This window comes from Ostrinia furnacalis, unplaced genomic scaffold (assembly GCF_004193835.3).
Source record: "Ostrinia furnacalis isolate ACB-3 unplaced genomic scaffold, ASM419383v2 OfSCF7556, whole genome shotgun sequence".
NCBI classification, from domain to species: domain Eukaryota; kingdom Metazoa; phylum Arthropoda; class Insecta; order Lepidoptera; family Crambidae; genus Ostrinia; species Ostrinia furnacalis.
The window spans coordinates 735597-763017 of NW_021137795.1; the positions used below are offsets into that span (position 1 = coordinate 735597).

The window sequence follows — 27421 nt, forward strand, 5'->3', positions numbered from 1 at the left end:
GAGTCGCACTCAAAAAGAAGTTCGAAGTACAAACGGCCAGTATTAAAAAGTTGTTTACAGACCGAAACTTTCCAAAAATTACTGTTCTGACTTAATTTACTGTGTCTGTCGCCTTTCTTGGACATAAAACTTGTAAAGAATAACATACTCGTGACTTTATTGTTACACATCATTGCAGAATCGATAAAAGGGCCTTGAACTTTAGGTGTAAGTTCCGTAATGTAGAAATGTCACGCGGAACTAACGCATTCGTGATCAGCCCTCGTGATTGTGGCGTAATAGAATGCTCAAACAATAGGGAGCACCGAAAGATAATCTTCATTACCGCCAAAATGACATAATTTGCTCGAAGCTTTATAAGGTTACAGTGAAGCCTGGTGAAGTAATGCTTTGGCGTTGACAGAGAATATTTTTTCAGTGCGAAACTTTTCAGATACAACTGTACTTTTATAAATGTAACGGTGAGATTCCGTTGGGGTTCTTTTCAAATGCTTCTCGATGTAGCTGGCCTTGCCATAAAGTTTTCAAACTTTGATAGATTCTCACCTTTACACACATAACATATTCAATACATTGCAATCGCGAGTACCAAATTCTTACAAGACTATACTGAAGATTCGTATATGACTATTTGGACGATAGGCGGCTTGGCCTGTGGGGTGGTGGGAGACGTGATGTCTCGTATGACAGCTTCCACTGCCGCCTCCCACTCCAGCTGACGTTTCTCTGACAGGCCTTCCTTGCCGACGCTCAGTCGCGGCATTGTCACCTGCGAAAGATGCAACTGTTGCAAACATTAAAATAACGTGAAAATAAAATAAAAATGTAAAAAGTGATATAGCGTAGGTAAACTGATGAGCCTACGCATTGACTTGGCTGATGGATAAAGGGCATAGATAAAATAAAAATGCAGCATTATGGAAACTGGAAAATAGTGGATTTTGCCTTTTCGTTTAAAAATCATGGCAGGTGCTTACATACAAAGTAACATATGGATAAGTTGCAGTAAGCTTAATAAATATCATGTATTGTAAGATTTCACCAATTTCGTAAGTAAGCACTTACAAAATAATGTTTTTTTAAACAAGCTTTGTAACCAAACGATATGTTTGGAGAGCATTGCGACTGCAGTGCATTAATTATGGGTTCTGCATAACGCTTGAGCTAAAAGGTTCTGGCAACGTAGCTGACCCAGCATCTTGGCGCCGAAACTACTAAGCCGATTTGGACAGAGTTTATCACTTTAACGACTTTAATCTGCAGTTATAACGTGAGCACATTATTCATAAACTGTAGCGAAGCTGTGTTCAGAAGGCTCGATGGATTGCAAATTACAAAACAAACAAAAGGCTCCATTGCGATAACATCTCTCCATGAGCAGTAAGCGAGTTAATTACGTCGTTAAAGAGTTTACGCCTAAACTACTTGTCGGACTGATAGATCTTTCATGTTTGTAATCAACGTGTGAAAAATCTATAAACAATCCGAAGCGTTGTATACTTTTCAAGTACCTTCTTCGGAATCTCTGTACCCTGGAAAATCAATATTTATGTTTAGTTCGATAGTTCTTTGTTTCATATTTCATTCTTTGGTTTTATTTAACATTATCAGTTGTAAAATAAAGACGAAAGATCTTAGAATGGAAAGCTTTTGTAAAAGATCGTCCTCTTTTATAAAATGTGATATTCTTAGCAGACCACTAAAGAGGTGGTCTCAAATTACTCATGCTATCGTTTTACAACAAAACGGAGTGAATATTCGCTATCTCTACGAGTTCACCGACATTTCCATTCCGAAGGTCCCTAGCGTGCAGTTTTTTGAGATACCTTCATGCGAAAGTCACTAAGGGTGCGGTTACATACGCGAGCTTAGCGACGAGCGAGAAGTCAGGCGTTGTCGGTAATCGTTCTTAGATGAACTTTTGAGAACACTTTATTATTTCAAAGAGTTTACAACTAAGTAGCCAAGTTACATTGAAATTACGCTCAGAACTCAATAGATCAAGCATAGATTTTAAATATTAATTGTCATTTGAAAAAATCCTACTTCAGATGAGCTGGGACGTATCTACATCCTTTAAATTGCCAGAAAAATAACTTATAGCCGAGTCACGCTTGTGCACAAACGTACTTTCAGCTCGTCACACAGTATGCGCTGGATTACACTTGGACCTTTAGTAAAATCGCTCTACAAACACAAATTAAGCTTCGTAAGAAACCCGCTCTAAGCTCCGCTCCGCTCCGCTTATGCACAAAATGACATTACCTAGTCCGCGGTCGCGGTATCGGCCACCGCGCGACTAATGCGGTTCTTACGTGCACGCGGGGAGTTCGCTCTACTTTATTATCACACTGTTTACAGCCGTATCACGCTGGTTCTACAGTTGATTAACTCAAGCTTCGTTCGTTAAATGCAAAGTGATTGCTTTTTAATATTCCATCCATAAAGCGTATCGAAGTATGAATCGTATTGAAGTATCTTTAACGTAAACTAGGAAAATCTGAAACTACAATAAAAAAATGAAAATTGTTTTTTAAATAAAATTTAACTTCGGGCCTTTTAATTGAAGACTTTTGAGCATTTTGGTACCTTGGAAACAATACAACACCCGTTGCAGGTTCGAATCCTGTTAGACGCCGAATCACGAACGTTTAACTCTAATTGTCAGGGTAAAACTAGAGATATCTAATAAACGTATTTATTTTAAATCTGAAAGGTTAATTATTATCTCATACCCCGTGGAACCTACAGACTGAAAATTGTACAACTATATGAAGATGTGACTGCAAAATATCATATTCAAGATGTATCATCTCCCTGCATCTTTAGTAGGTAGGTAGCTCTTGTCAAACACTGATAAAATAACCCTTTCTGTATCATCTGTTGGGTCAAATAGAAATGAAGGCATCTTCTAATAATGACACTGAGACTCAGGTGGCCACGGCCAGGCATTAGCAAATTGCGTTTTAGCTGGCCCTTTAAGACATGCCTTTAACATCCACCCTTTCGCAAGGGGCTCGAAACGATGCCATATTCAAACTGCAACTGGGCTTCTAAAGTTCATTCTTAATTTATACGACTAGCTTCTGCCTGCGGCTCACTCGTGTGGATTTAGTTTTAAAATTTTTTTTTTAATTTTGATAAATTCTGAATTCCTAAACTTAACCAGATTATTTCAAAACATTGCATTACCCTTTAACATTTTTACGCCAACAATTTTTCCATTTGCAATTTTCCCAAAATCGCGTGTGAAAAATTACCCGTTCCAAGAAATTCGTAAGTAAAGGACAAAATAAACCGTCTTACTATGAATCACAACGCTGAAAGTAAGTATTTGGAGCGAGCAGAGCGACTGACGCATCGCTCTTCCTGGTGTTTTACTCACGAATAATGCATATCATCACTACATAAAAATATATGTATTAAATACATTTGATTTTGACAGACACGCAGCGTGTGACGTCCACCCGCAAGGTGGACCGACGACATCATTAAGGTAGCAGGAAGGCGCTGGACGCAAGCCGCTACTAATAGCCCGGTTAGCCGGGCAACATGGAAATCATTGGGAGAGGCCTATGTTCAGCAGTGGACGTCTTATAGCTGAAATGATGATGACATTTGATAATAAACCAGTTAATTAATAATAATTAATCCATCCAAAATGAACTAAGAAAAACATTTACGAGAATAATTCTCTTCAAAAAGTAATTTAAAGTAAAATGAAACGAAACGCTTAATTACCCCTAAAATTAAGAAATAAATTCCAGCTGGTACGGTACACTCGACTATATTTAAATTGTGATCTCCAAAATAAGAAGCAAGTAAAACTTTTGACTATACTTCGTTAGATTTAATTTAATTAAAATGGAATGATCTTCGGACCGTGTTTTAAATAACCGTCCCTCATTTGCCATTTATTTTGCTTCAGAGCGTTGACTTATTTCAAAAGATTTTTTAAGAACACAATATCGGTATCAGCGAATAGTGTACCTTCAGTTTGAGGCTTAATATTGTCCCTATCTCGATACGATTGTCATCTAAAATGGAATTCAACCAACAAAGCAATCATTTTCTGATTCGCTTTCTCATCGGAACGGCACAGATCGTATCATCGGTGACGTGAAACGATTTTACGTGCAATATATTTGGGAATCACCGCAATCACAATAAAAAGGTCTGTGTGTGTTACTACGGCCTGTATCTTTAAAAAAATAATAAGGCATTTAGGTAAATGGATTTTTATCGCAATGATCATTTCAGCTCATCAGCCCACTGTTGGACGTAGACGTAGGCCTCTGCCAAGGTAGGTCACAGACAAGTCCTTCGAACTTATGGGTAATACGTGGATGACCTAGTAGTGCTGCAGGTAGCTGCTGACAGATAACACAGAACTGTGACATCCAGTCCAGGAGATGACTTCTTAATACTCACGCAAATAAGATATTTTACGTTTTCAAGGTACCAGCCATTATACGTAAAAGAAATAGAAAGTTCTTAAGGCATCGAAATAAAAGCTGTCTTTCAGGTCTGTTAAACAAGCTACTTGTTCACGACACACGCGCGCTTTGAGTACCTTCTAACAGAAAATGTATCAAAAGCTACCACAAAGTTAGGAATCTTAGTCGAAAATCTGACATCGCACAGACAAATGCACAACGCGTTACCCGTTTCACGTCACGCGTCTGAACTTTTGTAATCTTCTCGAAGGTCGCGTCAAGACAGCTCTGAAACTCTGACGTCACCGCCAATGCCTTATGTTTACGATCGAATCGGAAACTTATAAAAATCACAGCAACGTCCGTCTTGCCGATTGTAAAACCGAAACAGCAGTAAATATATCATCCGTTCCGAATCGATATTCTTACTTACCGCAAACAATCTCTAATTCCGCACTGAAATGTTTACGACAGGGAATAAAAATTGCGCTCGAAGCGATACAATTTATTAACAAACTTAAGTGAATTTTGCTACTTTCATAGAAAGTTAATTAGAGTCCCTCTAAGCCTAGGCTCAAACCGCCAACTTTTTGTCGGTCGATAGTTGGGTCGGGTTGTTAATCAGTATGAACATGTATGAAAGTGCGCACATTACATCAGCCGATTCTTCATACAAATCAAAATCGGGCCCAACTATCGGTCGACGGAAAGTCTATAGTCTGCGGCTAGGCTAATAAGTAAATACGGCTGTCTCGTACTTACATTCCTATTAAATTATCAGTTTTTTAACACAAGTTACTAACTAGAATTTTGATAGTTCACATTAGGGCATTTCTACTGTACGGTGTATTTTTTCTCAATTCGGTGCTAAAATTTATATTTAGTTTTTTAAGTAGTTTCAATACAAAAAAATAAATGTTACTCCATTCTGAATGTAAAAAAAGCATTGTCACTAAATATTATGAAGTGGTTTATGAGAAATGTTAAGCATCGAATTGAGAGAGCACCGAATTGAGAAAATGAATCATGGAATTGAGAAATGAATCTCCAAATATAAAAATCGCTCCGCAAACTTAGAATTGATGACATTATGAAGAAATACCTAATGTATTTCATTAATTAATATAATAAATACTTAAAACGTTTTGATATCTGATTGCTGGTCTATTAGTTAGATGGTTCATTTTAGGTTTATGTGTCTGAAATACCAATGGAATAAAACAAAAATCCTAATCAATATGATTAATTTTTTAATAAGGAACTATAATAAATTCTTAATATTTATATATTATTTTAATTTTATTTAAATAAAACAAATAAATACATAACACAGGGTCTCTTTGTTTATTTATTCTTAACCTTAAACATAAAACAAATATTGCAAAACCCAAGAGCTAGATTGACCTGACACTATACCGAAGATATTATATCGGACTTCAGTTTGTACACGATTAAAATGACACTCAAATAGCTGAAATACTTTTTGCTTCTTGTGTGTCAATGTGTTTTGCAAATAAAATACAACAAGGCACCAGGTGTTACGGCATTATAGCTGAGCTTCACCGGTACTGGGGATACCTGCCTTGTCTTGGATAAAAAAAAACTTTTAAAAATCATGAATTTTAAATTATATTTTTTTCCATTTGTAACTTCAACTGATAATTTCTATACACAACATTTAATATTTTGCCTTTAAAATTTTGAGCGCTAATATAACCAGCCATTTGCAATTTCCCCAAAATCTCGTGTGAAAAATCACCCGTTCCAAGAAATTCGTAAATAAAGGACAAAATAAACCGCTTTCACTATGAATCACAACGCTGAAAGTATGTATTTGGAGCGAGCAGAGCGACTGACGCATCGCTCTTCCGGATGTTTTACTCACGAAGACTTCAACCTCAGCATATCATCACTACATAAAAATATAGGTATGTATTAAATACATTTGATTTTGACAGACACGCAGCGTGTGACGCCCACCCGCAAGGTGGACCGACGACATCATTAAAGTAGCAGGAAGGCGCTGGACGCAAGCCGCTACTAATAGCCCGGTTAGCCGGGCAACATGGAAATCATTGGGAGAGGCCTATGTTCAGCAGTGGACGTCTTATAGCTAAAATGATGATGATGATGACATTTGATAATAAACCAGTTAATTAATAATAATTAATTCATCCAGAATGAACTAAGAAAAACATTTACGAGGATAATTCTCTTCAAAAAGTAATTTAAACTAAAATGAAACGAAACGCTTAATTACCCCTAAAATTAAGAAATAAATTACAGCTGGTACGGTACCGAGTGTACCGTACCAGCTACTATATTTAAATTGTGATCTCCAAAATAAGAAGCAAGTAAAACTTTTGACTATACTTCGTTACATTTAATTTAATTAAAATGGAATGATCTTCGGACCGTGTTTTAAATAACCGTCCCTCATTTGCCATTTATTTTGCTTCAGAGCGTTGACTTATTTCAAAAGATTTTTTAATAACACAATATCGGTATCAGCGAATAGTGTACCTTCAGTTTGAGGCTTAATATTGTCCCTATCTCGATACGATTGTCATCTAAAATGGAATTCAACCAACAAAGCAATCATTTTCTGATTCGCTTTCTCATCGGAACGGCATTCCATATACTTTGATGGTCAATTCGTCGCCACAGATCGTATCATCGGTGACGTGAAACGATTTTACGTGCAATATATTTGGGAATCACCGCAATCACAATAAAAAGGTCTGTGTGTGTTACTACGGCCTGTATCTTTAAAAAAATAATAAGGTCATTTAGGTAAATGGATTTTTATCGCAATAATCATTTCAGCTCATCAGTCCACTGTTGGACGTAGACGTAGGCCTCTGCCAAGGTAGGTCACAGACAAGTCCTTCGAACTTATGGGTAATACGTGGATGACCTAGTAGTGCTGCAGGTAGCTGCTGACAGATAACACAGAACTGTGACATCCAGTCCAGGAGATGACTTCTTAATAGGTACTCACGCAAATAAGATATTTTACGTTTTCAAGGTACCAGCCATTATACGTAAAAGAAATAGAAAGTTCTTAAGGCATCGAAATAAAAGCTGTCTTTCAGGTCTGTTAAACAAGCTACTTGTTCACAACACACGTCGCGCTTTGAGTACCTTCTAACAGAAAATGTATCAAAAGCTACCACAAAGTTAGGAATCTTGTCGAAAATCTGACATCGCACAGACAAATGCACAACGCGTTACCCGTTTCACGTCACGCGTCTGAACTTTTGTAATCTTCTCGAAGGTCGCGTCAAGACAGCTCTGAAACTCTGACGTCACCGCCAATGCTTTATGTTTACGATCGAATCGGAAACTTATAAAAATCACAGCAACGTCCGTCTTGCCGATTGTAAAACCGAAACAGCAGTAAATATATCATCCGTTCCGAATCGTTATATCTTACTTACCGCAAACAATCTCTAATTCCGCACTGAAATGTTTACGACAGGGAATAAAAATTGCGCTCGAAGCGATACAATTTATTAACAAACTTAAGTGAATTTTGCTACTTTCATAGAAAGTTAATTAGAGTCCCTCTAAGCCTAGGCTCAAACCACCAACTTTTTGTCGGCCGATAGTTGGGTCGGGTTGTTAATCAGTATGAACATGTATGAAAGTGCGCACATTACATCAGCCGATTCTTCATACAAATCAAAATCGGGCCCAACTATCGGTCGACGAAAAGTCTATAGTCTGCGGCTAGGCTAATAAGTAAATACGGCTGTCTCGTACTTACATTCCTATTAAATTATCAGTTTTTTAACACAAGTTACTAACTAGAATTTTGATAGTTCACATAAACATTTTAGTTATCATTCCTAACATAGTAACTATTTCGCACACAAGATTTCTCTCGTCACCCCGATTTTTTATTCAAATCGAAACAATTACACTTTAACATTCTGGCATTTAAGCGACACCATTTATCCTGAACCTCGGACCCGCGCTTAGATTTATTATTAGTCGAGAGTCGAGACAGCCAGCCTCATAAAGTTGATCTTTCAATTAAAATGCGGCCGTCTGTTTGTCTAAAAGTTTAGGAAATAAACTAAGGACGTATTTCCAAAGCGTACACCGAATTTTTATGGCCACTAAAACTAAAAGGGTGGCCGTTGCGACATTGAACCACGTGGCCTCGATATGAGGTAAGAAAAGGTTTGATCAAACCAACGCGTGCAGCCTGCGTGCACGATGGCGATAACGGTGGCGATGGCGATCCTACTGATTTCTACTGGAGGCGTAGTGTGAGTTTACGTCAAACGCATTCGATATCGACTGCGTAAAAAAGTGATATTCAATGTATGAATTATTCGATATCGACAGCGTAAAAAAGTGATATTCAATGTATGACGGATTGTACAGCGCCCCTAGCGGAAACTGTCAAGAACTAAAATCTCCATATACTATAGACATAGACACTGGCTCCTGAAATACAGTTTACACTAGTTTAGGAGCCAGGGTTTCAATATAAAATGTTACAGTGTATTACATCAATAAAAATATTCTTATTCTTATTCTTATTCTTATACTTTTTTAACGCAGTCGATATCGAATGCGTTTGATGTAAACTCACATTATGCCATCTGATCGCCATCGCCATCGCGTACAAGGGCTACAAGCGTTGGTTTGGCCGCACCTTATGTAGGTACCTACCTACTCTTCTGTATGTATAAGCGGCACCAATAGAAGCTCACATCAAATTATATTTGCGCCAAAGTGCTTCTCCGCGTTGCTTACATTGCCATTATTGGGGACACTTTTGCTAATTACTTTCATTACAGTGATCGATGTCAAATGAGTCGCGCTGAAAAAGCTACGAGAACGTAATAACCAATTTACGCATTAATAAATCTATTTTATTTACCACAATCAAATAAATTCATTAGATTTCGAAAATACACAACCAAGAACCTTCTGTGATCGAATTCAAACGTGTTTTGGAATAAGTAATTTAAAAAAATATATTTTTTTCTCAAACTGCATTAAGCGTAAAAATTTTTCGTTGCGCCTTAACCTGTCAAATTTTAGTCGTGTGGTATTCAAGATAGCACCGCCATTACTCCTCGGAAAGATTCATTAATCTTGAGTGGATACATTGCTGCACTCTGGTTCTACTAGGCTAAGAAGTAATGTATTTTCTCTACGTGAAAGAAATCTGAAACTCTCGAGATAAAAAACGGTCTAGATACTGAAATTCAAGCTGAATTTACAAGCCCAGTTAATTAATATTTAAAGATTATAGATCATTTATTCACCGAGACAAGGTAATACAACAAGGTAGATGTTAAAATAGTTACAGCTCAGCTTATCTCACCAGCATTTTAATTTCTGTATTATGACGTATACGTGCCCGTTATTTTATCCAATGAAGCATAAATGGATAACACGCGGTTCCATAATGCCCCAGTTCCAAAATCCCTTCATAATACAGAGATTATTTAAATTCAAAAATATACATTCATGCGGCGCCAACAAAAACAGTAAAAAGGCAGGCCGAATATATTATTTTCGACAGAAATAAACCCACATGCCTAAGTTCTTAGCGGAGTTATTCTGTTGCAAATAAATTAGAGAGCGCTCTGTTTCACAAACAAATGAAGCCAAAGGATCCCGCCGACCCGAATAAACGTCCGGAACGAATGCGTCTGTCGCATTTTTAACGAATAAAATGCAGAGTTTTGCAAAACAATTTCGTCAAGGGAAAACAAAAATAAATTAACGAAATAATTGAGGTAGCTATAGAAACTTGATTCTGCGTAGGATTCTTGCTTTAAATACAAATACTTATTATTAAACCCTTTTNGCCCTTTGGGAATCTTTGCAAGATTTATACAAGTTCGAAGTAAACATCGTGCTTGCAGAGTTAAATATCGCTTGCGACTGGATAGTCCTAAATCGAAAATACATAAAGCATTTATAGACTTAAAGAAGCTCCACTCTACAGATGGTTTGGTTTTCACTCGATTCAGCCCAGATAGAATACATTCTTACATAGTTACATAAAGGATGAATGTCACACTGATATAGGATTGAGTTTTTGTGATATAAACTAAAAATTATCGCAAATACACCTAAATATGTTTTGGAAAGGTTTCATATAAATATACCTACTTTCTTTTTTCTTTTACCTATAAAACCGGCTTTTCAAAAGAAAATAATATAAACACAGAACCGAGGTGAACATTCATAAATCCAAGTCCCCCACACAATAGGTGACTTTAATTTCCTCAGCCTTAAGGCCAGACAAAGAAACGCTTTCGTTGTTATTCCGACACATACCAAACGATGATGTATGATGATGCATGCATTTGGTATAATCGGATGTTGAGTAAGGTAAGGCATGGTTGTTACACATCGACTGAACTTAAACGTGACTTGCTGTCCAATTATGCAGACTGATCTATTTACATCCATCACCTATTTAACATGTTACTGATGAATCTGTAGCAAATGAACTGTGGCGGCATCTACTCGCCACTACAAACTAGTCTACCAACAGATGGCGCTGTCACTACTACACTATAGCACACTCCGCCGCTCATACAAACCTGCATCGCNAATCCCTCGAGCATTCGCCTGCAATGACAGCCCGAATTAGTCTTATCTTCATCATAAGGAATCAAGAACTTATTAGAAGTCTGTTTAAGTGTTTAATTCAAGTAGCAATTTGTAAGTATTCGTTTAGTTCTACTTTATAAAATGTACTAGGAGTAGAACATCTGTTTACAGAAGCCAACAAACACAGCGTCAGTCATCGCGCGTTTTCTGTTTACGCGACAGACAGCGGCTGTCGACACAGCGCATTGATCTCTGACGAGCTCTGCTTCTGCCAATTTGCCTCTATCGACACCGAATGCATCAAGTTGCTTTTAGAAAACGATGATGCCATTTCTGCGAAAATTTATCAGATCAAAAACAGAAGTTTAAGCTCCCTAGTAGATGTTTTCTTATCAAAATTATAAAATCTTTCCAAACAAATCAATAAAAAAAATACTTTTAAAACAATTAAAACTAAATTAAATTTAACTACAAGCAGCCGCAAGTTCTGTCATGGGTTGCGTTTCATGTTTATGCCAAACTTCAAAAAACCTATCCGACGAGTAGGTAGGTATTTTAATTGTGTTAGTCTTTAAAAATAATATTATCAAATTCCAACCCGCATTATTGTTATCTAGATACTGTGCTTGCAAATGTTCGCGAAATTTCCAGTTGCATTCCGTGACCGAATTTTGAGTGGTAGACACTAGACAGTTTTCCGATAGCTGTAGCCTGGCTGCGAAATGCAGTCAGAAAATGCCAATATGCAATAAATCCGAAGAGAGCCAATGGGGTCGAGAGTCGAAGGTAATATGCATTTATTTCTATTTAACCCACAATAGTATTGCCACTTAATACTGGACGCGTTTACGATCATCCATTCCATGCCCGACCTTGTCCTAAAAAGTGGAGCGACACTTACCACAGTGAGAACTTTCCGAAGGTCAGACACGTCGACTCCACGTCCGGCGTCGCCGAGTCTTCGCAGCGTGTCCGCCAGCGGGCCAGAGAGCGCCCGTAACTGTTGCCAGGACCTGGCGTACTGCCGTCGCACCAGCTCGATGATAGTCGAAGTGAGAGCCAACCCGATTAAAATGTAGAGCGTGCATAGAAGCATGTATTTCGGCCTTTCTGGAATAAAACGAATAAGGTTCAAAGTTGGGTGCAACTTAAACCCGGTTTCAACTAATGCATGCGGATTGCAACCAGCTTTGTTATCCCGATCACATCATGTTAGTACTTACTAGAAATAAGTGCATAGTATAAAACGAGAATTGATTAAAATGTGTTTACTAGACGGAAATAAATTTGATGAATCTCATCATAAATGTTTTAGCCGTCATATTATTTATGTATTTGTTTATTATTTTTTAATACCAGAAGTATTTCTGTGGTCAGAAGCAATAATGTTCGATACCAAGATATATGTTCGATTACGAGTGTATAATATTTATGTTCAGATAAATGGCCGTGACATAAAAGGTCATGGCTCGCGGAGTCGCGGTTAACATGGCTATATTTTGAGGACTGGCACCATTTATCCGGTGATTAATATGTCGTTGGCTTCTGAACACATTTGGCGACATTCTTACTTTGCGGCAGACGCATATTTCTGTGGGCTTATAGAGCACGAAATTCCACTAAACTTAGCGATTTTCAAACAAACGAGAGGTCGGAATGGGTTCCAAATTCCAATATTCACCACGATCGCGACCCGAAACCATTACGAGAATAACTTTGTCAACAGATACAACAGAAATGGGAAAGCTTTGCACAACGTTTTCAAATAAGGCTAATATGTAAATGTGTCTGACCCAGTGGTTGGCAGCGCGTCGGAGCCGGGACAAATGACTGTGGATGAAATAGATATTTGTCTCTGGGCTGAGGTGTTTGCCTTGCAAGCGCTATTTATCGTTGCTATGGATACGGTAACATCCCACCCTTATTTATCACGCCTGGCTAAAGCCCAGGCTACATGTAACAACACGAAGTACGCATATGTTCTAAGAATATCTGTCTGGAAATACTGTTTACTTTTGTAAATCTCTTACTAAAGGTAAAGCAGCGTTATATTGAACAAGTTGATGTTTGCAACTGTTTTAATTTAATAATATAGTTAGGTTGTCTATTCAGAAATAACGTAATAGTGAAACTTGATGACATTGTTTATTAATGAATGCTCTATGATCCAAAAGTATTTTACGACTTGATTTTAAAAGTGTAGCAGTGTGATCTAGGTTTAATGTTTGGGGTGTCACGGTATGATTTATTTATGTAGAGGAAATGTAGTGATTAAAAACATTGGAATGAATATTTACATACTTGGTACCAGATCCCCAAAACCAATGGTGGTCATGGTAATGAAACAAAAGTAGAAGCCATCGTAGAAGCTCCAGTCGTCCTCCCACATCTTAAAGAGGCCTGCTCCAGCAGACAGATACACGAATAAAAACCCCACAGCACCAAACGCGTAGAGGGACCTCTGACTCGCGGGGTTCGCTTCACTGACTCTTTTACAACACTCTGGAAAAATAATTTATATTATTCCCTTGACACTCGATTGAATAACATGCAATTTGGAAAGGACACATGACAGAATACAAGAGATTTTTCTTTTCACGCGTCATTATGCATGAGCATTCTGATTATATTGATTAAAGAAATATATTAGGTACCATATGACTGTGTAGCATGTTCCACATAAAGAAACCAAAAATAAGTTGATAATTTCAGTTGAAGACTTAATAACAAAGATAATAACATTGTCACCAATGAAAAATTAGTAGGCAAAGTAACTATGCCATTATTGGCTTATTTTGTCAAGATATGCGTCAATATTCATCAAGTTTGTATTGGTCTAGTCACTAGATAATTGCATAATCGTTGCATATGCACTAGACTCTAGTGCATATGCAACGATTATGCACACAGTCGTGACTCAGATACTGTTATCGATCAAACTTTATGCAGCACTTTATACTTGATTCGCATCGGCACTTTTTACTATTACAAATTAGGAATGGTGCAGTGTGTATGTTACTCTCTTGAAATTAATTGCAGGCTTTGAAAATAGTAATATAGAGTTATTTTAACATTAAGGTTTAATTAATTAGACTCACGGGGCATTGCAGGCAACTGTTTAGCTATAAACGAAACGCAAGTCGCAAACACTCGACCCAGGTCGGCAATAACTGTTAGCGTCAATGGGATCCCAATAAGTGCGTAAGCGATGCAGAATAATCTCCCCCAAAAAGTTTCGGGAACAATGTTCCCATATCCTGAAAGAAAGAGTTCATTACATGAGAAATACAAATGCAAATAATAATCAAAACACAAAGATTATTTAATCCATAAGTATAATACCTTGAAGCAAATCAAAAATAGGTTTAAATAAAACTATATTAGGTACCGTGACTATGCAGTTACATTTGAATATTATTGCCGATGACTCAATTTTCATTCTCGATTGAAGTCGGCACTCGACACGCAATAGGCCTATAATGATTGCTATCTAATAGTCAATATGCTGTTGAACACATTTCAATATCTCACTCAATCGCTAAATTCTGTAATATAAGCTGTAATGCTTACATGGTCTTACACACCTATTGTAGTGAGCACTGTGGAAGAAAAGAATACGGCTTGTAATATGCTCCATTTCTCTTCTAGGGGTGGAAAATTTCTTTCTACTTCTAATGATAGGCCACTCGAAGATGCTTCTTCTAAAACCTACGAAAAAACGGAATTTGATAAATTTTAAATAAGTGTAATTTATCACTGGAATAGTAAACGCCATAAAAAGGGAACAAGACTAACCTTTTCATAAAGTGCTAATTGATCGCTGAGTACTTTTTCAACACCAGCATCTAATGTAATGTTCCCGTTGCGTTCGGAAACGAAGCGTATGAGGTTCCATCGCTCTGTAAGCAAACGCTCCCGATGGAACTCTTGTTTGGCTAGTTCTGCTGGATATTCTAATGCTCGGAAAACCTATAAACATTCAACAATTCAAATTAAAAATTTTATAGTTATTAAATTATAGAATTACAGTAAGAATAAAATGTTAGTACCTTTTTGTCTACAGATCTTAAATTTCTAGGGAAACAACAGTTTTAAATTCAAAATTATAATATAATTATATCAAAAACAATAAATTATAGCTAATTATCATAAACCAAACTTAAAAGTCCTCAAATTCCTTCGCATACAAACATTTATCAGACTTCATAAGCTTACTATCATCAAACTCTGGGAAATTTCCAATATCGCCAGAGTTTTTACAGACAGGTATGTAAGGCGGAATTACTTTTAGATGTAGTATCGAATTCCAATTTGATTCAAAAAACCACTTATGGCTTTTAATATCGAAAACGCCAGCCTTAAGGGACCCTAAACGTTTTGAGGGGTCTACTTCTAATAAGCTCTTGACTAACGACTTGCAAACCGGTGTCATTACGTCTGGTGTCTTAAATTGACCAGCAAGCACTTTTTCATACAATTTCATCGGATCAGAACTGTAGAAAGGGGGGTACCCAGCAACCATTTCATAAATTAGAACACCCATAGACCACCAATCCACAGAATACGTGTATCCCTTTGACGTTATTATTTCTGGAGCTAAATATTCTGGTGTGCCACACAAAGTCCATGTTCGCGATTTCAAAATCTTGCAGAATCCGAAATCTGCTAATTTTATAAACCCTGTTCCACATATCAATATATTTTCTGGCTTGACATCTCTATGAATAACGTTACAATGATGGAGGTACTCCAACGCCAGTACCATTTGCGCTGCATAAAACTGTGCCAGTGGTTCAGATAGTACACCCAATCTCTTAATCAGACTATAGATCTCACCACCAGGTTGATAAGGCAACAAAAGGTAAATGTATACGTTGTCTTTACAGCAGTAATCGAGCGAGATTACAAATGGAAAATTGACTCCCTGTAATATTTTCTTCTCTAATAGCAGTTGCTTGATACTTTTCTTTTTCACTACAGCAGCTTTCTCGACTGCTTTCATGGCGTGATACACAAAAGAAGACTTTTCTCGCACCAAGAAGACAGTTCCAAATGCACCTGTTCCAATAGTTGAAATTTTATCAAAATCTTCAACCGATTTTGGTTCATATTCTTCGGGTCTGCTGTATCTTTGCACAAATTCTTGCTTCAAGAGATCTAAATACCGCTTGTGATTTATCTGAAGATCGTGAGTGTATCCTCTAGTTTCGATCTTACTCATAGATTTATAAAAATATTACTTGACTATTGGTTTTAAAATATTTATTTAAACTTATACCAAATTGCTTTCCAATATAACTTTTAATCGTTTTCTCATACTCTAACGTGATCGTATTAAATTTCATTATTTTGACATTGCATCCAATCTGAGACCACAGTGTCAATATAAAGTCTCTCTTCTCTCAAAATCTACAATCTATCGAGGTTTCTCTCAATTAAAAATACTTTATGCTATGTAAATTACCTTAGCCTAGCCGCAGATTTCAGAACTTTTTGTCAGTATGGACAATGAAAGAATGCACATTGGTTTTACTGATTCTTCATACAAATTAGAATCGGGCCTAACTATCGGCCTGTCTGCGAAGAGTGTTATGTTAAAAACCAAGTCTGCTCCATTTTTTTCTTTTTTTGTCTTAATTCTGTGATTAAAGATACCATATCACCTGATATTGTCATTTCATTTAAAAACGTGTAGCCGTGTTTCCCTATACTAAATGGATTACGTATGAACTGTCACAGACCATTTAAAATTATCGAAATTACTTTATTATACACAATATCAGGGTGGAGATGATTTAATTCACTTACACAATCATGTTATTATTAATACAAAATATATTAACTATACAATAAAAACTAATCGCAAAAAATATCAGTAATTAACTCTCAACCAACGTGGCACTTATTTGGCCAATTTATCAAAAATCTTCGAATTCTTTTTCGTAGAGGCATTTAGACGCTCGTCTCAACTTGGGTTGAGCTATTTCTGGAAAATTACTTGTGTCTCCTGGTGATGGACAAATTGGAATGAACGGTGGCTCAACACGTTGATGCAAAATTGATTGCCAAATAATATCATTAAACCAAGAATGACTTTTTATATCATACACTCCTCCTTTTAATGATCCTAAACGCTTTGTTTGATCTGTTTGGAGTAGTCCTTTTATTAGTCCTTTGGCTTCTGGGCTAATTGAATCTGGGCATTTGTATGAACCTTCAAGAATTTTCTCATATAGCTTGCTTGGATCAGACGCAAAGAACGGGGGGTGTCCAGCTTGCATTTCAAAAATTAATACACCTAACGCCCACCAGTCTACTGGGAATGAATATCCTTTAGACATTATCACTTCTGGTGCTAAATACTCAGGAGTCCCACATAACGTCCACGTTTTTTTCTTCAATACTTTACAAAATCCAAAATCACAAAGTTTTATATAGCCATTTGTATCCACCAATATGTTTTCTGGTTTTAGATCTCTATGCACTATTTGACAGTAATGCATATATTCTAAGGCTAAAACTACTTGACTGGCATAGAATTTTGATAGGTTATCTGAGAAGTTCCCATACTTTTGTATATACGTGAACATTTCTCCGCCCGATATGTAGGGAAGTATGAAATAGAGATACAAGTTGTCTTTAAAAGCGACGTCCAGGGTTACAAGAAAGGGGAACTGCACACACTGTAGGATTTTTTTCTCCAGTATCAAATGTTTGACGTGTTTTCTTTCTACGACAACTTCTTTATCAACAACTTTCATTGCGTGATATGTGAAAGTACTTTTGTCCCTTACTAAAAACACTTCACCGTATGCACCGTTACCGATTGCTTTTATTCTATCGTAATTATCCGGAGTTTTCTCAAATTCCGGTGGATCTTCGAACTTCTTCTGAAATTCTGCCTTTAACATCTCCAAATACCTGTTATGATCGTGATGATTCTGTTGAGTATATGAGGACTTTGACATGCCCTGCCAATGTTATTATAGTCCATTTAAAAATCCTCTCAATCATAAATTATCTCAGAAAAATAAATTTGTAAAAAATCATTCTAATAAACTTTGTCTAAATCACATCAAACTGTCCTTATGACATTAATGACTTAAGAGACATTGTATTGTCATTATAGACTTGATTTGAAGAAGGTTTTATATTTGCACATAACATTTTTACGAAGAGTCCCAGACCTCTAAAAATTCATATTGAATTAAACAAATAATAAATAAGTAAGTAATTATTGGTATTACTAGGTATTAATTAAAACTAATAAGTTTAAATAAAACTTTGTGATGGTTGTTAACAACATTTCAGGAACGTAAAAACTTTTTGATGGATTCAAAAAGCTGAAAGAATAATGTGACGCTACTTGGCTGTCGTTTTTACTTCTTGCTTCTTTTTTTCGAGAAAGGTGAAATATGAAAAAGCTTGGTCTAGAAATTAACCTTATTTTCAATTGTCGTACTAATTGAAGATTGTTCAAGCTGCTTTCACAAGAAACTATTGATAGCATGGCAGATGATGCCAAGCGCCGGACTTATTCGGCTAACTCTGGAGGATACCCTCACACAAAACAAGACCAATATGCACAATACTTGAGGAAACTACACCAAGACTTTATAGAATCTTGGAACGACAAGGCCGAAACCAATGCCAAATTGGAGGACTTTGAAATTCACAAGGTTTTGGGTACAGGTGCGTTCGGGGTTGTATTTTTAGTAAAGCACCAAATCAGCTCAAAATATTATGCCATGAAAATGCTAGAAAAAGAAAAAATTGTGAAACTGAAGCAGATAGAGCATAGCTACTATGAAAAGAAAATTCTATGCGGTCTGAATTTCCCATTCGTGGTTTACATGAAATACTTTTTCAAAGATAACGTTTATCTGTATTATGTTTTGCCATTTATTGCCGGCGGTGAAATGTTTTCTCATCTCCGAAAAATGGGGAAGTTTGAAGAAACCTCTTCAAAATTTTACGGCGCTCAAGTTATATTAGCTTTGGAGTATCTCCATGCCTGCGAACTGGTATACCGAGATCTGAAGCCGGAGAATATTCTCATAGATAGAACTGGCTATATTAAAATAACCGATTTTGGTTTCTGTAAGCTGATACGTGGTAGAACTTGGACTCTCTGCGGTACTCCAGAGTATTTAGCACCAGAGATTATTCTAAGTAAAGGTTATGGAATGTCAGTAGATTGGTGGTCCTTGGGGATTCTGCTATTTGAAATGAGTGCAGGTCACCCACCGTTTTATGCCTCTGACCCGATGAGGATTTATGAAAAAATTGTATCAGGAAAGTATCGATGTCCGTCGCATTTTTCACCGGAATTGAAAGATTTGATAAACCATGTTCTTCAAGTTGATATAACACGCCGTTACGGGAACTTGAAAGATGGCGTCTTAGATTTCAAAAACCATAAGTGGTTTAGAGAGATTGACTGGGACAGCCTTCTGAACAGTCGGGTACATCCACCATTTATTCCAAAAATTCGCTCCCCTGGTGACTCTACAAACTTCGATGTTTTTGATGAAGAAAAGATAAAAGAAAGCCCGGTATGCTTGTTTGAGGATGAATTTGCAGACTTTTAAAAGAAACATAAGCTGACAAAGTGTTTTGCCATAATAAGGATATTTTAAGTTTAATTAGTTTCTTAAGACTTATTTTTGTTTTTAAGATAGAAACTAATGTGTTAAGTTCGGTACTATTATTTAGTGTTAGCATTATGTCATTTGTTAAGCATTGAACGAACATATCTAATAAANAAATGTGTCTTCTTGTACTTTGGCCTTTCATTTTAATTAGATTAGCTAGGGAATGATTGGTTTCTAAAAAAAACACCTCTAATTGAGCATACATTGGCCAAATGCATGATTTGAGAAAGAATTCGTTAGTTACTCGTACCTACCTTTACTTGACTAAAAAGGCATTTTCGATTATGGTTTACTTATTCAAAAAGGCAAATTGTATTTAATTAGGGATTCAATTACGCGTGAGAAAAAGGTTCCAAATATATTTTGAACTTAATCTCTCAATCTAAAATCTTAATCCGAGTGATGTTGTCGGTGCTAGTGAAATTTTATAATTGGTTTTCAAGGTCATGCCTTACTACTCTCACGTTCCACAACATCCAATAGTTATCAAGATTTTCAGTTGAGCTACTGTCATGTGAAGTCGTACCCATAGAACTTTCTATTCTTAACAGTATTTCCTAGCACTATCTAGTTAGTTTGAAGTCGCCAAATAACCTAAGCATTAACTGCCAATACATGAGACAAACATTATACGTACCAAGCCTCCTCCAGCAGTATAAAGCATGAGCGCGACGAACAGCCCAACATGTGACAGCGCCGCCCTGGGACACAACTGCCCCCACCGCGATTTGGGCGGCCCGCCCATCAAAGTCTCAGTCTCCCACGTCACGCTCTTCACGTTCTTACACATCTTGTCACGCGGTCCTTCTCACTGACACAAGCATCTTCAGATTGCCTTGAATTTTTTGGACATGGTCCATTTATTGTTCCCGTCCATTACGATCGCTAGTTGAGAAATAGGTATTTTTGGTTTTATAATATCCGCAGGTAACTAATATTGTAAAGCGACTTTTGTACGAATTTTGGTAAAATTAAGGTTTGATATTATTTGTTAAGATTGAGTCTCCTTTAAAGCACATTTTCTAAACATTTCAGTTGCTTATTCACTTTGAAACATTGATATTTCATGTTCTATATTCGTCTCTTTTACTCGTTTACATACCTAGTTAACAACGAAATAAGTCCAATTACTGTATTTCAGAGGAGTAGGTACAGTCCTTAAGAAATGTACAATGAACTTCCAGCAAAATTATTTTGCGAGCTTCATTCGTCATTGTCAGAGGCTGTCTGAATTAAGATTTGTATGTCCCTCGAGTTATTATTAATGTAATGATTATTTTGTATTCTTTCCCAGTTCCGTGTAAAAATATTTCGTTTACCCTAAAGCTCTGATACATTATGATAGCACTATCCCCAAATGTAACCTGTTAAACATTTTGTTTCAATTAGAGCTAACTACCCAATCATTAGAAATACGAGTGAACCGTTTTGTTCCCCTAGGACCACAAATTGAACCTCAACTCCAAAAAAAAGGCCAAGAGCTTCCTTGTTGCGGATAAAAAAAACTTCTTTATACACTGCGCCAAGGAGACCAACTTATATTTGCAATGATAATAAACGACTCGGGTTGATTTGATCACGGGTCGCCGAGACTGTATAAATCTAAGTTATTTTATTTGTTTGGTGGTCACGTACCGTCGTAAAACACTTTCTCATAAGCACAGATCTTTTGTGGAAAAAGAAATTGTTTCTTTTTCCTTGAAAAGTCACCACGAAATATTTCCAAAATATTTATTTATCTTCTTCTATTGTGCTTTGTAACCGCTAAGGAGTGCTAAGGTTATTGCCCTGGATTTTTGTACCATCATTGGCGACTGTCATAGCGCAGTCTAATGGCTTAACGAGCCTTCGGAAAGTCGTGATAATGGACGTAGGTATTACACCCCGAACGACAATATTAATTGCCGTCAGAAATGCCCTAACAAATTTGGGAGAAACTACACGGAGTGACTTTTCTATTAATATGTTCTCATCTATGAATCGAACCCAGCACTTCAGAATTCAGGGAGTACACTGCTACTTGCCCGATTTGGGTATCTAGGTCAGTGTCCGTTATGACAGTATGTATTGGCTTCAAAGAGAAACACGTCAGACAAATGTATGCATATTTTATTAGAACCCTCCCCAATTCGTTTGTCCAAAATTTTGCCAGTTAAATTCGCAGCCTGTGCAGACATCTGGCTCGATTAAACTTTAACAATGATGTAGTGTCTGGTGTCTATCGGTTTATTTGGTATTACAAAATATGTATATCTACCTACCCATCCCCTGAGAGACCGATAATTAATTTTGGGTCCTTCAATTTAAGGTCCACAATAGCTTTTGTAGAGCGAAGGAGAGAATCAAAGCTTGCTGTTGTGTTGTAAACTTCAATGTGGAATCTAATCTTGAATAGTAGGTTAGTTAGACCCTAAAGTTAGTTAGACCTAATTTGATAAAGGGTCTTCCCTTCTTTGTGTCTGATTCTGATGAAGATTATATCAATATGGTAAGAAATCATAGTGTACCTATAATAAGAGAGCTTCCTTCCTCGGTCAGAGCCTTTGTATAATAATTATGTGCTTGTTTTACTGTGACCACCTGTAGCAATGCCTGTATCCAAGACGACTCTAGATTTACATTTCTTACTAAAAATATATACCTACTGCATAGCCTAAGTCCAAGAGTTATTGAACATCTTTATTTTGAAGACGTAGGAGATAACCGTAATTTTTGCATTACTAAATTTATTGTAATACAATTACAATTCAGATTACATTTTAACCTTGAAGGAAATCATACCTAACCTTAGATATGATAGACGCTTTGAAAGAAAAATATTCCAATCCTCGATTTTATGACGAATAGCACTTTGAAAACTTTGCAGTTTCGAATCAGTTAAATCTTCGATACTTATTGCTTTGTTTTTCAACAGAATTTATTATCTATTGAAAGTTTTAAGAACGTGAGTAAAGCGAAAATAGATTCCTAAGGTAAACTAAAAGTCTTTTAAGCATTCCGATCTATATTTAACTAGCTGACCCGGCGAACTTTGTTCCGCCTTAATGGCAATAAATAAGCAGACTTTTTTTTATTTCGAACGGGATAAAAAGTATCCTATGTCCTTCTCCTGGCTCTAAACTACCTCCCTGACAATTTTCAGCTAAATCGGTTCAGCCGTTCTTGAGTTATAAGTGGAGTAACTAACACGACTTTCTTTTATATATATAATAGATATATATAGATTAAAGTGGATACCAATTTCAAGGAGCAAACGATTCTGAATGAAATTGAAAAATGTAAGATAAAAATCTTAGTATAAGTTCAATATTTACATTCCAATGAAGATATTGATTTACCGATAAAATTTTAATTTAAGTATGCTTATTGTAAATCTCTACACATAGAGTAAATAAAATTAGGTGTAATGTCTTGAACAATTTCTTACATAGCGTAGCATAAGTACTAAAAACTTTAGTAGTTTTCGTTTTCAATTAACCTTATTAATAAGTTACGAGTATAGCCCGAACACTTGACTTCCAACACGACAGGTCTCACGTAAAATACTAAAGTAAGTAAATAACCTGCAATGCCGTATTTCGTTATATAAGTCGAGCAGGACTAAAGAAGAACTAGATTTGGATCTGGATACAAGACTGAACTGGAGGCAATCATCACAATAAATGAGACGAATGGCCTTGACCTCCAACATAAACTTAGTTTGACTAAGAAGCAATAAACACGGCCTGTGATAAATCACCCGACAATAGACTGAATGAAATCAAACCTTTCAGATCAATTAATCTTCGAACACTTTACAAAAATTAATTACTCAGTCACTGTCATTGAAGGGAACTTCTCAAAACCATCATCAATCTAATTCCAAGATAACACTATTCCACTTTCAAAAGCACAATAAACTTTTTAAACTTAAAAACTCATTTCAGTCCCAATAATTAACTACAAAAAAAACTGGCAGTTTAGCGTAACATTTAAATTAGCAATTTAGAAAAGTAGACGAGTCCATTGAAGTAAACAGTTATCTGTTTGATAATCTAATACCATTTAAAACGATCGCGTGATTAAATCAAAGTTGAGTACGAAGTTTTGTTCGCGAAATGTTCCGAGGGCGGGAATACGGACATCCTCCCGGTTGGGCGGAACGCGAATAACTGAAGTACTGAACTCCAAACAGTTTCAAAGCTCCCGAGCACAATAGGTTCACTTAGGCAGCTTTTAGCAGCCCCGCAATATCAAGTCGCCAAATTGAATCCAAGTTTTAAGTAATGCACATTCTCTAGTCAATATTTACTTAAGTAAAAACCTTGGGAAATTGAATGGAAATTTTCTTTATTTTCCTAGTTTTAAGATTAAATTGCAATAGTATTTTATGTCACTACTAAGGCTGAGTTGCACCACCTAACTTTAATGGTAACTATAGCAATAACCGGTGTTTTTTATGGAGTCTGGCAGATTTTTGACGTTTGTTAAAGTTAAAGTAAGATGGTCTAACCCAGCCTAAATGTTTTTGCTATCTTTATATTAAAAGCGTTTGGCAGATCAGGTAGGATATAGGATCATTATTCACGATAACAATACTATCAAGACAACCAAACATCTTAGAGCTCTCGTTTATATGGGATTGTATGCAATAGGGGGTCAAGGTACAAACTTAAATAAGAGCTATTCTTCTCATATAATCCTACCTATAGGTGTACTTTATTACTCAGAAAAAAATATGTCCCACTTTACGTAAAGAATAACCGTGACATAGTTTTAGTTAATCCTTCATTTAAAAAACTGAATAATAATATCGTTGTATTCCTTTTAAAAATAATTCATCATTATTTTCCTTTTCAATTTTATAAATAGAGTATAGAGTTTCGATCCACTTAATTTGCAGTCAATACAGCCATGTAAAGCGTCTATTCCCATCAACAGATTATGGCTGCCCTAAACAGCAATTTGTAGCAATATTACCGCATTTGAGTCACATTACAAGCCCGATTAGCATGATTTAATCGAAGGCAGGCTGGCTGCGGACTGCAGAGGTTCATTATTAACAGTTACAGGCACGCGACGAACGCTTCATACTGAAAAGCGACGATAAGTTTGAAAAATAAACTTTTTCATATTTATTTTCCACGGGCTGGAAGACGTAGCGTGGGCAGGCCTCCTACTAGGTGGACCGACGATCTGGTAAAGGTCGCGGGAAGAGCCTGGATGCGGGCAGCGCAGGACCGTTCATTGTGGAAAACCTTGGGGGAGGCCTTTGTCCAGCAGTGGACGTCATTTGGCTGAAAAGAAGATCATACAATGTTTTCTCTAGATATAAATATATTTAATATACTTCCTTGCCAAGTAAAAGCCTCCAAATACCTGCACTGAAACAAAAAAATCACAGTGATGAAACTTTCAAGCGTTCACTCTCGCGATCATGTGGTTAGATTTTCCTTTGGAAAATATGATTAATTTCAGCAACTTCGCGGTCTCAAGTCGATATTGACTGAAATCTATTTATACGTATTATTAAAATCGTGTCCCTTTGTAAACAATAATTAAAAATATTAAAGTTTATTATAAACCTGAAATATTTCAATATGGAGCAGTAATATTTCAATATGGAGCAGTACAACCCATAGTATACGACGCCTGATCGCCTCAATCCACCAGTCGCCTTTGAATCGACGTTAAGCGCAGCTGACGTAAAATGGCAGGCGTTTGGTTTATAATTAAAATTGCCAGAACCGCAACAAAGAAACACGAGTAGCAACAGAAACTGTCGCTTCCTGTTTTTTCATGCGGTTGGCAAAAGAATGGAAATAGTTTGGCGAAAAACTACGCGGCGACATGGTTAAATAAATACCTACCTGCTATAAAAAGTCAAATAACTTTATAGGAATGTCAGAAAACTTGCTATAGAACATTCAACTTATTCTTTTCAGTCGATTTTGTGACGCTATCCTCAATGTAAAGCAATCCTACTAATATTAGAATTGCGAAAGTTTTAAGTTTGTTATATTATACTCTTTCAAGCAAAAACTATTGAACGGATTTTGATAAAACTTTATAGTATAAAAACACTATAGGCTATAATTTGTAATGATCTGTGACAAACTGAATTCCACGCAGCCCTTTCCACAGCAAATCCAACTTTGAAAACTCCTAGGTAATTAACGACTTATGTGAGCTAATAATGTTAGGCCTAATGAGATACGTGTTAGTTTAGGACGTAAGGGTACCGTTACTATTTTATTTAGTCTTCTAATTACACATGTAATAAGTACTCGTACATGTTAAAATAAGTATTTTCTAGAAAATGTTTTTCAGTGAGTCACTTTACAAGCTCGATTAGTTNTATTAGTTGAGGCGTATTTGAATCACGGTTAATATACTTGTACACATTATTTAACTAAGGGAAACTTTGTAAATCAACCATGTAAATTGAACTATAGAAAAGAGCTTTTCCCGTAGGAAGCTCCGTAGGAAGTAAGAACCTCATGAGTAATGAGGTTCTTACACTTTATTAAAATGGTTAACCTTCACAATAAACATCGATATCTTTTGTCAGATTAAGTCAGCTCCTCTCGTTTTTAAGTAGGGCTTGTGTTTAATCAAAAGGCCATCCGTTCTGTACGGATACGGAAATGAGACTTTCACGAAATATTACGAAGGTCAATGACATTCAAGGATAACTATGTAATATTCGCTATCCATCTGCTAACCAGTTTATTGTTTTACTTTAATACTTAATCGTAAATGATCATGCCAAAACCAATAAGGAATTACAATTTTGGCTCTAGGGCCTCTAGGGGAGACCGAGGGAAATTGTAACAGAAGTGAGTTGTCGTTAACGAGCTGAGAATTTTACACAATCTGTGAAGTTCTGGCGTTAAGAGTCGTCTCTCGATCTAAATATTTTTAAAATAACTTGAAAAAATCGAACTGCCCAAGGTGGGAATCGAACCCAGTGTCTAGTAGCTCAGATGGAAGAGCAGCCCCCGGCAAGGGAAAGGTCGTGAGTTCGATTCCCACCTTAGGCAGTTTGATTTTTTCAAGTTATTTTTAATAATATTAATCTGTGGAGTGTCGAAAGAGCAATGAATTCGCGAAGTTGCTAGAGCGATATACCTCCTTAGATTCAGATAAATTGACTTTTTCACAACCCACCTCTGTTACTACAACTCTCCTCGGTCTCCCCTCCTGCTGGTAGAGCAAAAGTTCAAGTAACGTTTGTATGCCCTCCGTACCTAATGCATTAGAAACACAGTGCAGAGTAGTTTTTAGGTGATTAAGCTATAAACAAAATAGAACAGAATTTTATTCTACAAACCCCTCGTTTAACTCAGCTTAGCAGTAAGTCAAGTTCTTTTATTGTAAGTACAGTCGGAAACACATAAGACTATAAGTGGTTATTGCAAAATATCACTTATTACAACCACATAAGAAGCCACAGTGTTAAGCTTGATGTGCTGCCGACTGTACATAACAGTAAAAGCTCTGGATTTTCGCTAGTAAAACCAGCTTTGATGTTTATGGGAAAAACTAGGGATTTGTTTCTCTTTTCACTTATAAATTCAGTACTCAAATCGTAACATAAAAGGTTTTGTAGTAATACGGGTACCATCCGCCTACGATATAACTTATTTTATTTGTAAAGCTAGTTTCGCAGCTTCGTTTGAATAAAATCCGCGTTTCCAAATAGTACGACCCGTCAGTATAACAATTTGAAAAAAAAAATCCAAACAGTTTGACTATCTA

General features: G+C 36.5%; 4 protein-coding genes across 5 annotated transcripts; 1 reads left to right on the forward strand and 3 right to left on the reverse strand.

Annotated features, from left to right (window-relative positions):
- Nucleotides 1–102: 102 nt before the first annotated feature.
- Nucleotides 103–23814, reverse strand: LOC114365155 (TWiK family of potassium channels protein 7). 2 transcript variants are annotated; one of them, XM_028321652.1, is made up of 8 exons: nucleotides 23723–23814; nucleotides 20319–20783; nucleotides 14823–14996; nucleotides 14612–14735; nucleotides 14126–14284; nucleotides 13329–13529; nucleotides 11929–12137; nucleotides 103–769 (listed from the first exon to the last, which is right to left on the reverse strand). In XM_028321652.1, exons 2-8 carry the CDS (start codon nucleotides 20469–20471, stop codon nucleotides 605–607), a joined length of 1185 nt encoding a protein of 394 aa, XP_028177453.1. In that variant the 5' UTR covers nucleotides 20472–20783; nucleotides 23723–23814; the 3' UTR covers nucleotides 103–604. The 2 variants fall into 2 exon arrangements, with proteins under 2 accessions (XP_028177453.1, XP_028177451.1); XM_028321650.1 differs by having other exon boundaries at nucleotides 103–784.
- On the reverse strand, nucleotides 15187–16348 carry LOC114365157 (cAMP-dependent protein kinase catalytic subunit beta). The gene has a single exon (XM_028321654.1). It carries the CDS (start codon nucleotides 16246–16248, stop codon nucleotides 15187–15189), a length of 1062 nt encoding a protein of 353 aa, XP_028177455.1. The 5' UTR covers nucleotides 16249–16348.
- On the reverse strand, nucleotides 16854–18022 carry LOC114365158 (cAMP-dependent protein kinase catalytic subunit 1-like). The gene has a single exon (XM_028321655.1). It carries the CDS (start codon nucleotides 17993–17995, stop codon nucleotides 16946–16948), a length of 1050 nt encoding a protein of 349 aa, XP_028177456.1. The 5' UTR covers nucleotides 17996–18022; the 3' UTR covers nucleotides 16854–16945.
- On the forward strand, nucleotides 18446–19650 carry LOC114365156 (cAMP-dependent protein kinase catalytic subunit beta-like). Its single transcript, XM_028321653.1, has one exon. The coding sequence runs from the start codon at nucleotides 18536–18538 to the stop codon at nucleotides 19616–19618; it is 1083 nt and encodes a 360-aa protein (XP_028177454.1). The 5' UTR covers nucleotides 18446–18535; the 3' UTR covers nucleotides 19619–19650.
- Nucleotides 23815–27421: the final 3607 nt, after the last annotated feature.

Bases quoted from the DNA above. Each gene is read 5' to 3' on its own strand.
- LOC114365157 (XM_028321654.1), bottom strand. From the start codon at position 16,248: ATGAGTAAGATCGAAACTAGAGGATACACTCACGATCTTCAGATAAAT.
- LOC114365158 (XM_028321655.1), bottom strand. From the start codon at position 17,995: ATGTCAAAGTCCTCATATACTCAACAGAATCATCACGATCATAACAGG.
- LOC114365155 (XM_028321650.1), bottom strand. From the start codon at position 20,471: ATGTGTAAGAACGTGAAGAGCGTGACGTGGGAGACTGAGACTTTGATG. The intron at 14,285-14,611 runs GTGTGTAAGACC...TCTTTCTTTCAG, and splicing joins CACAGTGCTCACTACAATAG to GATATGGGAACATTGTTCCC. The intron at 13,530-14,125 runs GTGAGTCTAATT...TTATTTTTCCAG, and splicing joins ACAGTTGCCTGCAATGCCCC to AGTGTTGTAAAAGAGTCAGT.
- LOC114365156 (XM_028321653.1), top strand. From the start codon at position 18,536: ATGGCAGATGATGCCAAGCGCCGGACTTATTCGGCTAACTCTGGAGGA.